This window comes from Lissotriton helveticus, chromosome 2_1 (genome assembly GCF_964261635.1).
Source record: "Lissotriton helveticus chromosome 2_1, aLisHel1.1, whole genome shotgun sequence".
Lineage (NCBI taxonomy): Eukaryota > Metazoa > Chordata > Amphibia > Caudata > Salamandridae > Lissotriton > Lissotriton helveticus.
Genome location: NC_136059.1, coordinates 1676131198 through 1676143310, shown reverse-complemented (window position 1 = coordinate 1676143310; position 12113 = coordinate 1676131198). Strand labels below are relative to the sequence as shown.

Here is a 12113-nt window from a genome sequence, read left to right as displayed (position 1 = left end):
ACATCTCTGATGTCTCGCATTTTCTTTTTGTTAAGGAACAACGGTGGATCTTCAAGCTGAAGTCTGACATCAATGGGTTGAATGACAACATTCCGTGGCTCTCGATCTGAGTGCAACATTTGCCATCTGGTACTCCCCTGTCACTATAAGATATGTCGATCCCATACCTGTATATATTGAGGCCTCCACATTGTCCTTCATAATAGTAGTCGGATTGATCTACAGGGTGCTTCAAAATCACAGGTAGATAGCATTGAATATCGAAGGCTACAAAGTCTGACCTCAGTGTTCTTTCTACCACCTTGTCAGACACGCTAGTCAACATGTTACAGCCTATCATGAGGTCACTATATGGCTCTTCTACAGATTTCACAGAGATGCCCGCCTGAGATCCATCTAATTCGATTGGGCCCTCGTTGTTAAGGTTCTGATTTGGCTTTAATTCTTTTTTTGCCATTTCTAACTATATGTGGGGGATATTCACCGGGGATACGGGATGGTTATATCATCTGTACATCTCTCCTTAGAATACCTAGCACTTGCCCTGGTGAGGTTATAATAACCGAATCCTCTCCGGTCAGCAAGATGTGAATTTAGACCCTTTAGTTCGAATTTTGGCCGGCGTTTATCGCCGAATTCTGCCAAATAAACAGAGGAGCCCTTGTAGATTTGGTGTATTTAGTGACATTCACCCCCTCTCGCGCTGCGGCGTTCTTTGCACGCGCGAGTAACCGCACGGTTTGTTTTGATCATGCGCGACTCACAGAGGTGGGTGTCTTTCCAACGCGCATGCGCTTGGCAACATTATTTGCTGACCGGGCATGCGCGATTCATGGGACGGAGTGTGATTCTGACACGCATGCGTGTCACACGACTCCCAGCAACTGCGCAGGCGATGATTGCAGTGTCATTACACCACGCATGCGTCGCCGCGCCGCTGGAAGGATCAGCTGAGCTCAATCAACCACTCAGCGTGAGTATAAAATCGCATCCAACCTGCCCGTCGGTGCCTCCCCTTCGGCTCGAGTTCCCGCCGTGAGGTACCGACGGACAGGTAAGATAGGAGTGGAGCGTCTGCATAGAGCTCTGTGTACTTAGCTTGAATGCTGGTCCAACAAAGCTAGTTTTGATTTTTGGGATGGATGTTGGAAAACTCTCACTATTTTTCACCAGTAACACCATTTAGTTGGTCAATATATATGAGAACTGTGCTATCCAATATCATGCAGCACTAATTGACTATATGTTTAAGAGGGTTGTATATGTTAGTCGTTTAATGCCTCCACCTGGTCTATCGTGGGGGGGACCCCCTATGGACAGGACAGAAAATAATTGGGTTCTTGAAACAGTACGTAGAGATAAATCCTAGGGACAGGTATCTAACAAAGGAACTGTCTTTGTTCACATGTTTAGAGCGGTGCCTTATTCGTCCGAGCAGATGCCGGGTGAGGTGAGGCTTACTTCCCACATACTGATGGGTAAGTGTTCTACTAATGATCTATGAAACAATACACAGATTATCTGTTGGCGACGCGATGTAGCGCACCCTTTATGTGGCCATCACAAAGCAGTGATGGGCCTGTCTGAGTTTATTTTAACTATCACTGGTTCTTGCACAGTAATAGCACTTTTCAGTAAGTGCACACTCGAGTTGTAAAATAATGTTTATGTCTTAATAAGCATTATGTGTCTGCATTTTCTACATGGTTTTCTCTTTCTATATATTTATTACAGGGAAGACCAATTGCATCTAGTGAGCAAAATAAGAAGATGTGGTAGGATGGTCCTAAATGACCACTCTTATTCTATTTTGTTAATGGTTTATTAATTAAATTTCTTTACATATTTTATCATTCTAGCACGTTTGATAGTGTAATTGCAGTAGCATATAAGAGCTTGGCCCTGAAGAATGCCAGTGAATTTTCACAATATGGCAGAAACATGTTGGCCCGATTTTTTGATCTCTACCAAGCAAGTTAGACAGTGATTTTGTCACACTGTCATCTCACTATTTTTTAACCTGACGTCCAGGCAAACGCTATTAAAGTTCTTTGTTTGCTTGTTCAGCCATTTTATACACTTCACTTGATTTATTATTTTTTGCACTGCACATATCAGCTTCACCATCTGCATGAACAACTGCGGTGACCAGACCATGGCCAAGTGATGCGATGCCAAAATACATCTGGGCGTTCGCACACAGACCAAGGTTTGGGTGTCCTACATGATGAGGCTCCGCCATCTGGGTGGGCTGATAGGACTCAAACAGCAATTGTTGATAGCCAGTCTGAATTCTGATTACTGACTCAAACCTTTCTGTGCAACATGTCCAGTGTTAGTTTAATTTTCTCAGCGTCATTCGACTTACAGGTATTTTTGTTTTTTATGTAGTTACACTGGGGGTATTTACCTGTTTTGTCGTTAAAACAGTTCCCTCGGACCCTCCCCTACGAGTAGTTATATTGAACATGGAGAGGATCCAGAAGGGCCTGGCGCTTCGCGTGGAGGACGCAGAAGGGCGAGCGCGAAGGAATAATCTGCGCTTTGTTGGATTTCCGGAGGATTGCGAGAAGGGGCCCATGAATGCCTTCCTGGCACGGTGGTTGGAGAGCTGGCTGCCCCCGGACGCCTTGTCGCGCTGCTTCGTGGTGGAGCGCGCACATAGAACCCTGACGCAGAAACCGCCAGCGGGGGGAACTGCCTCGGCCGATCATTGCCAAGATCCTTAACTTTCATGACAGGGATGTCATCCTCCGGGAAGCACGGCTCAAAGAGACATTGTTGTTTGATATCCACAAAATTATGATCTTCCCAGACTACACCAGGCAGGTCCAGCAGCAGCGACACTCCTTCCTAGCGGCGAAGGCCAAGCTGCGCGGCCTTAAAATCCAATATTCACTGCTCTATCCGGCCCGTCTCCGGGTTATCTTCAATTCCAAGACCCACTTCTTCGACTCTCCGGAGGACGTCTTCAGGTGGACGGATGAGACGGTCAGGATCCGGCCGAACGCCCAGCCGGGGCTGAGCTCTGGAGCCTCGCGCAGTTCATCCCAGGAGAGGGGCGACACCGCTGGTAAAGGGAAACGCCATCGGAAGTCTCGCTCACGACGGAGGTCCTTGTCCCGAGACCCCCTTTTGGGGGACACCCAACCTGACACGGATCAATCTGGCAAAGAATCCTGATCATCATATGCCACTGGCCCTTGTCGGTTGACTCTGGTCTCTTGATGTACCCTATGGAAGACCGGACCATGGTGGTGGAGCGGACATCGATTGGTGCAGTATGAACTTGTGTCTTGGTGGGGCCTGGGGGCATTGGGTGGCCAGGTGCAAGCCGGCTGCGCCCTCCGTGTGACTCAAATATTTGTGGGGTTGGGGTTTGGGGTACTGTTTGTGGGCCGCCTGATCCTCCCGGGGTTGGGGGGCGGTCCTGGGGGTGTGTCCTGTTGGTGGGGGGAATAGTTGGGATCCATTGGTATGGTTGGCTTTAGGCGCTTTGTTTTGGGCCTGAAGCTCCCCATGCCGCAACAGGTACTTCAATGTTCCATGAGGTATAGGGGTGGGGGGGCGGGACTTGGGTGTTGGGGTGTTTGGGGGTCGGGGCTGGTTGTTGGGGGTTGGGGGGGGGGGGTCGGGGTTGTTCTGAAAGGGGTGCACGTGATTCTTGCTATATTTCCTTGTATGGTGTCGGAGGCCTGGGCCGGGCCTTGGAGGTCGCAGAGACTTGTTCATCGGGATTATGGTTGACACCCCAGGAACGGTACCTGCTAGTGACTATGCGGATTTTGTGCTGGAATGTCCGGGGGATGTTGGACAAGATTAAGCGCGGGGCTGTGCTACGCTGGGGCAAAAGGGAATTGGCTGACGTGATGCTCCTCCAGGAAACGCATATGTTGGGTACTAAAGCATTGAGTTTACAGCGATTTGGCTTCCATCAGGTCTTCCATGCAGGATTTTCCAGGGGCTCGAGGGGGGTGGCAATTCTTGTCCACAGACGGCTGTCATATACTCATGAACGTCACTGGCTTGATCCCCAGGGTCGGTTTGTGTTTGTGAAGGGGAAGATTGGAGCAGAACCGGTAGTGTTTGGCAGTGTGTATGCCCCTCCCCCACTGCAGTGGTCCCTTGCGGAGAAACTATTTGACTTATGGACTGAGATCCCCCACTCCTTGGCAGTGATTGGAGGTGACTGGAATGATGTAGTGGATGTGAGTCTGGACAGGCAGAGAGTGCAAGGGGGCGCGGCTGTGGCCTCATCTACGCGGCTGAAAGCAATGATTGATGGGCTCGGGTGGGTGGATGCGTGGAGGCATCTACATGCCAGGACGCGGGAATATACATATGTGTCGGCAGTGCATGGTTCCTTCTCGCGATTGGACTGTGTGTTCGTACCAGGGGCCTTCCTTGACAGGGTGAAATGGGCTGCGATCCGGCCTCGAGGACTTTCCGATCACTCCCCGGTAGCGGTTCAGATCGACTTGCGCAAGGCACGCCAACCGTTTCGGTGGCGGATGTCCTCGTGGCATCTGCAGCGACCGGCCTACACCCAACATATGCGCGGTGCCATTGCCCGCTATTGGCAGGACAACCTCACAGTTGGGATTGACGCGGTAACGGTCTGGGAGGCCATGAAGCCCACCATGAGAAGCGTCGACATTGCTTGGTGTGCCTCTGCCCGCCGTACTCGACAGGAGAGCATTGTTGCGGCTGCGGAGCGGGTGGGAGTGCTGGAGACGCGTTGCCGAGGTGGGGGTGATGACGGGGCGCTGCGACTGCTTCTGCAGGCGCAGCAGTCCTACGCCTCAGTGCTGATGGACGAGGCTCGCCAAGAGTGGTTGGCTACTCGGAGCAGGGTGTACCAGTGGGGTGACAAGTCCTGCACCATGCTTCATAGGCTTTGTCAGCAAACAATGCAACCGGTCACCTTACCAGGACTCACAGATGGGGCAGGGGCTGTGATTACAGACCCTGCGGCTCTTGCGGCGAGCTTCGCGCGCTACTATGCACAGCAGTACGCCTCTCGGGAAAGCCTTTCACCCGAAGTAATTGAAGGGTTCCTCGCGGATGTCCCCCCCGCGCAGTCTCGGACGAGGTGCGGGAGGCCTTAGACCTCCCCCTGACAGCGGAGGAACTGGGTGAGGCACTGGGTCAGCTCAACGTCGGCAAGGCGCCGGGACCGAGCGGGTTCCCCAGCGAGTTCTATAAGAAATTCCACTTGCAGCTTGGGCCGCACTATCGGCGGGCGTTGGAACTGGCCCGGGAGCGCGGTGGCCTGCCCCCGGACTGGCGTCAGGCCGAGATTGTGGTCTTCCAGAAACCAGGTAGGCCACCTGATCGCCATGAGTCCTATCGCCCAATATCCTTGATCAACTTTGAAGCCAAACTCCTGGCCAAGGCGCTGGCGAACCGCCTGCTCCCGCATATCGCAGACCTCGTCCACCCGGACCAGGCAGGCTTTATGCCACACCGGGCGACGAGACACAACATTCGGCGTGCACAGGCTGCAGTGGACACGGTGGGGGCGACCGGGGATCGGGCGGCGCTGTTGCTCGCTGATATCGACAGGGCTTTTGATTCGGTCAGCTGGACCTATCTCTTTGCCCTTCTGCCGCTTCTCAACTTGGGGCCAGTGTTCATCTCCTACGTGAGGCTGCTCTATACAGACATCACTGCCACGGTGCGCGTCTCTGGAGCGATTTCTGAGCAGTTCCCGATTGCCAGGGGTACCTGTCAGGGGTGCCCCCTTTCCCCATATCTCTTTGCACTAGCCATGGAGCCATGGAGCCATTGGCCGTACGAGTACGCCGTGACGCACTGTATCGGGGCTTTGTGTGGGGGGCAGAACTTTCAGACCGCATTGCCTTGTATGCGGACGATGTCCTTTTCTTTATGACCGACCTTCGCCGAACTGGCCCTCGCATACTGGATATGATGCAGGAGTTTGGCGAGGTGTCGGGGCTCTTCCTCAATCCACGCAAATCGACCCTGTGGGTGCTGGGTGATGACCCGGAGACATACCCGTGGGCCTCGGCCCTGCAGGTGGCAGTGGGTGGCCTAAAATACCTGGGCGTCTTCCTGTCGGCCTCGGCTACGGTGGCGTGGGAACGTAACGTGCTGCCGGTGTGGGACAGGGTCCAAATGGACGTTAAGGCTTGGTCGCGCATGCCCCTTAATATATATGGCAGATCCGCCATTTTTAAGATGGTTGCCCTGCCACGGCTCCTCTACCAACTACAGAACCACCCGCACAGGATTGACCCGCAGTGGTTCCGTCGTGTAGATTCAGTGCTTGGCCGGTTTCTGTGGGCTGGGGGTGCCTCCAGGGTGGCACTGCGGACTTGCTTTCTCTCCACATACTGTGGAGGCCTGGCTACCTCCGATCTTCTGTCCTATTACCAAGCCTCTCATCTCCTGGTGCTCAATGAGTGGTGGTATGGAGATCACAGTGACCCGGCATATGCGTTGGAACACTTTCTGATGGGGGATGCCACGCTCCACACATTATTATACTCGGCCAGGCGGAGGAGGACGCTGCCGCGGGTCACCCAGGTGGTATTCGCAATCTGGAGACAAGCGCTGCGCCGTATGGGTTGGTGGGGCAGACTGACCGCCGAGACTCCGCTTTGGAATAATGGACTGCTTCCAGCGCTGGCCTCCCTGTCGGGCTTTGGGGTCTGGGATGCAATCGTGATCTCTTCACTTGGCCATGTCCTTACGGGGACTACACTTAAATCCTTTCAGGACCTTAGTTCCGAATTTCACATGCCCAAAACCCAATTCTTCAGATACCTTCAGTTCCGCCATGCACTCGGCCCGAGCCTGGTGGGTTTGGACCAGCTTCCCGGCTTCAGCCCAATTGAAGCCAAGCTTTTCATGGGGGACCTGGGCGACAAGAAGGTTTCCTAAATATACCGCTCTCTAGTTACGCATTGCTCCTCTTCCCTCCTGACACTGAAGGCCTCCTGGGAGACTGATGTTGGCCCCTTGGATGAGGATGACTGGCGAGAGGCCCTTGAATCCCCCCGTGGGGCTGCCATAGCTGTACGCCTCAGATTTATACAGTTTAAATATCTTCACAGGGCATACTACACTCGGGAAAGGTTGTGGAGGGCGGGCCTTATTGCCGCCCCAGAGTGCTTGAGATGTGGAGCTGAAAGAGGGACGCTACTACATACAGTGTGGTCTTGTGGGGGTCTGACCCGCTTTTGGAATAGGGTATGGAACTGCCTATCGGAAGTGCTGGGGTGGGACCTCCCTCGTACACCTAGACTGGGCCTCCTCCATGTCCTGGAGAATGTGGGGGTAACGTTTACAAACGACATCTCCTGTTCTTGGGGCTGGTTGTAGCTAAGCGGGACCTGGCGAGAGCATGGAAGAGTGACCGTGCCCCCCCTCAGCGCCTGGAAGGCGGGACTAGACTTTCTTATGGGGCTGGAACTACCTGTGTTTGAGGCCAGGGGGTGCCCCCGGAAACATTATAAAATCTGGAAGCGGTGGGCGGACTACAGGGGGCTGACCCTGGACCCCCCGGTTGACATAGACGATGTGCTACCTCCAGATGTGGACCTTGGGTCCTAGGTTAATGTCTGACACCTACATTGCCTTATTCTTGTATTTGTTATACTGTGAACACGTGCGCTGGGTTAGGGTGGGATAAGGGGTGGGTAGCCGGGGTAGGGTGTTGGGGTATGTTTATGGGGGTTGGTAGGGCAGGGGATGGGGTGGGGGGTGCTTCTTCAAAATTTGGGCTCTTGATCATTCGACACTTTGTATATTGCCGACAGTATCCTCCTGATTGTGGAGAACTGTATCTATGCTTGCCTGAACTTTCAATAAATACGGTTGTGAAAAAAAAAAAGTGATACGTACCCTGCTTGACCATCGCTAAGCTTCTTGATGACTTGTCCAAGAATGAACAAGCTTCTGTTTATATTACATCCTTCTTTAAGGCGGAGCCCTACAAGTCAACATGAAATACCATTTAATTACAAGTAAGCTCACAAAGATACCTAGTCAAAAACTACGGTAATCAATGAAGTAAATTACCTTCTGCTCCAGTTTGGCTAGCTCTTTCACTTCCGGCCAAATCCACCAAATTCTAGAAGTGCAAAAGATCACAAGATTTGAAATACATTTCAAAACAGGAAGTAATATTGGGGAAATAGATTACTGTTCATGTGAAATACAAATGTAAATCGGTATAAAAGTTAAACACTTCTAAACTCCCAATTAATTGGATTCTTCCTCTATCACATGGGAAGGGCTGAGAACAAAGCAATAACAAACAAGGCAAACAGGAACCCTAAACACAATGCCTCATGCCTATGCACTGTTCATATCGCATTCTATTCATTTTTATCTGTAATCTTATGTCAAAAGCAGGCAACATTGTATTCAAGTATTTATTCAAAATGAGCTGACTTTAGCCAAACATGCCTGAGCTCAGCTTACCCAAATAATGCATCAGCAAAAAGGAGCTATCTAATGTGCACTGGTTAAAGAATGTGTGTAGAGAAGTGCATGTTTTCCAAATCAATTAAACAATGGAGTGCTTTTAGAGAGCTATCAATGATATGAGTTGAGTTCTTCAGGACCCATGGGATTTAGGGTAGATGACAAGCATTGACTGTTGGCGTTGAAATCACATGAACCAGATGCTATTGCAAGCTCAACTAATAGCTAATTATCTCCTTTTCAGGCGGCTTCATTTCTTAAGAGTAATGTCGAAGCATGGGGCAGAATGTTAGGCACAGTTATAACATTGAACACATGGACTAAATGTTGTTATTCCTCAGGAAGTGCAGGTGTATATAATCTTTCAGTGAATAATGTGCCTAGATAGCTGACTGCTGGAGTATTTTCAGGCATCAATCCCCATGCGCTATTCAATGACACAATCTTCGCATGACAAGCAATGCAGGACAGTATGGAACTAACCAGGTCAAAACACATTACCACTATAGTGCAGACTGGTTAGTAGTCCAAAATATCCCAGACCTTTATTGTTCCTGGTCATCGCCTACACATGACAAGAAATTAGTTATTTACCTGTAACTGTAGTTATCCAGTATTGGAATCTTTTCTAGATTTGCACGCTTGAATGAAGAAAAGGCTTTCCACTCTCAAAACAAAAAAACTGGATGGCATTGTAAATCCATCTGGAATTCATCACCAGAAGGATGGCAGACCCTTGACTTCACGGATTAGAGCCTATTCCACAAGAACAATTTCTACTTCTACAGGATTATTTGCTGGTGTGTGTCTTCTTGAAATTTGCCGGGCAGCAACATGGAACAGACAAACCGTTACTCAATATTACTACTTGGCCTCTTCGATTTTCAACGATGCAGCAGTGGGCCAAGCAGTGCTCTGACATTTTTTCTAATAAAGGCGAGCCATCCTCGTCTTACCACCATCCGTTTGCTTATGCACATTTCCATTGTGGCTTACTTTGTTAAATAAAGAATGAGGCATGTCTCAGTTTAAAAGAATGACTATCATAGGTTACAAAACTAATAGGCCTATGCGCCTTTTCTAGTCTATACCTATCACTATATTGCTTTATTAAGGTACCAGGGGACTCCCATCTCGACTGGGAAGAATTCAAGCATGTGAATCTATGAAAGTTCCAGTACTGGATTAAATATGCTTGGAGGTATGTTTCTTTTTTAGGTGAGAAGTCAGGCGGCAAACTTTACCATGAGACTGGATTGATGTGTTATCCGAAAGTGCACTTCAGAAAGAGTAAAAGACCAAGTTGTTCAGGGAAATTAAGAAAACAAAACTGTTTAAAGTGTTGCCACAGTTCATTATATTGCGAAAGATTTGCAAGGCGCCTGCTTAACACTGGGTAAGGTCATTTACACTAAACATTTATCAAATGTTCAAAGATTTCACTAATGAATAAACCAGCTATGATGACATGGATACATCGCCCACTTCATTAAAACCTTTGCCTAGTACACGTCATATACCTGAAGGCTGTGTTCTGATCATCGCAGCAAACTAAACCATGTTAAACCATTTTTCCAGTGTTAAACTCTCAGTGCAACAAGTTCAAAACACCCACATTTCTTCCATCTTACTTGAGAATACAGGTGTGCCCTTTTTAAATGTAGAATTATACTCAATTTCTTTCATAAATTCATTCCTTTAATGTATGTAAATTAAGCAATAAAAATGCTTAGTTCTAAATTAAATTGTACATGGTTTAATTTTTCGAAACTAACGCAATTTACTTACTGAAACTCCCAAAAAACAACGACCTGCAGAATAACCCAGCATCGACCAGCATTGTGGCCATATATTTGGAGGGAGCAATGGTCCGCGTTTCGTACCTGAAGAAATCTTTAAACTCCTTAAAAATAGGTTAACTCTGTTGCAATAATACAACACTTCAGAATGGCGATGAAGGGATAAAAAATGATGCAAGATTCTTTATGCTAACGCTGCTCTTTTATAACCCATGATCTGCAGGAAGTATTAGTCTAAACCAGTAATCTATTTGGATTACAGTTTGAAACTCAAAAAATGTAATGCTATGGCATAGAGGTAACTTACATTTTTAATTCCACTTAGCCATGTCCAGATAGTGGTACTACTAGTTTAGAAGGGCACTGCAAGCGCATTTAGTTTAGAAAAAATATTTCATAAGTTAGTTTCACCATAGACATTGTAAATACTTTATTTAAATGCACTATACAGCTGTAAATGCTGATTTTCCTGGTACAGCATATGTACTTAAGGAAACAATGTTCTATGTAAAATACTATAGTAAGCTTTATCTGATTTTTTGCTCTCCAAAGTAATCTCTTCTTCCTGCAAGTGCCATAGGGTCTGAAAAGGCCTCTTTAGGAGAGTCTGACACTGACGTCCGTTTGCGTCACCCAAGCACAGAAACACAGATCTGGAAAGTATATCTGTGAAGTTAGAAGAAGGAAAAACCTGAAGAAATTTTTCAATAAAGCTGTGAGGAAAAAAGCTCAGCAGAGCTCAGTAGAGACTCCCTAGAACAACGTGCAGTACAAAACCTGAGGGACTGGAGTTTGTCTCAGGAAGGTTCTACAGGGCGGTATCATCTGATGGATTGTCTAAGTTTGGTCCTTTTTTAAATAAAGACTAGGATACATTACTAAATCAAGAGGTCCTAAGCCTTTTGTTGGGACATTACTTTTTAAAGGTACCTGGGACAACCATCTCGACGACTGGGAATGATCCAAGCATAAGAATCTATGAAAGTTCCAATACTTGAAAAATACTTTATACCACCTATCAACGGTCCATTTTAATGTTTTTTCTTGATATTTAATGGCTTAAAATTAACCTCCACACCGGTTCTATACCCGGTGACATTAAATCAGTGAATCCTTCCAATCTCCCAATGTGGCCTCCATTTTATTATTTTTAGTCAAAAGCTTCCATGAAATCCATCGTGACTAACTCATCATAATCCTATCTGCCACACCGCAAGAGGGTTCCCCTTGCTCTTCCCTATTTTATGCATTATTTTATATAGCACAACTCTCATCCATAGTTGGTGTCCGTTCACTCTAGAAAATGATCAAGAAACACTACACAGACCAAGGGCAGTAAACTGATGTAGTATGCAAGTAACATCAAGATCGTAAATAAACGTGATCATAAAAGTCGCTAAAGTAACATTAAAGAAAAGTGGTGAAGATGAAGGTTTTGATCAATGAAGTACTGGACTACACTTTTTTGTGATTTGGATCCCATAGAAGAGTGTTACAGGATAAGGGCGTGGCACCAGACCAGTAAAGTATTCAATTGCAGCAAAATTAACTGTGACTGCAAGCAAGGTGATTTTGCTTTTGAAAACTTTTTTTCTTTTAAACTGCCTGATGTCTAAGTATGGTAGACAGGTTGTTAAAGAAAGGACAAACTCGAACTGTCTTCAAGAAGAGGAAACTAGTTGTTGCCACAAGTCTGTAAATAGAAAGCTTGTCCTCACCTCCTCTCCCATTCCTTCTCAGTGCAACCACACTTGTACTATACTGGCTGATTCTCCGACTACCCTCCCAGTCGAATGCACAGTCTATATGGATTGAATATTGTTAATTACGAGTTAAGGGACATAAAAACAGCAGTTGGAC

The 12113-nt window shown here is 47.8% G+C and overlaps 1 protein-coding gene across 1 annotated transcript in view; it reads right to left on the bottom strand.

Moving 5' to 3' along the window:
* LOC144818836 (uncharacterized) overlaps positions 1-12113 on the bottom strand; it is a 1999126-nt gene that overhangs the window by 1845617 nt on the left and 141396 nt on the right. Inside the window, 2 exon segments of the mRNA XM_078676624.1 lie at positions 7870-7957; positions 8047-8098. Of these exon segments, the coding sequence (XP_078532750.1) occupies positions 7870-7957; positions 8047-8098 (140 nt within the window).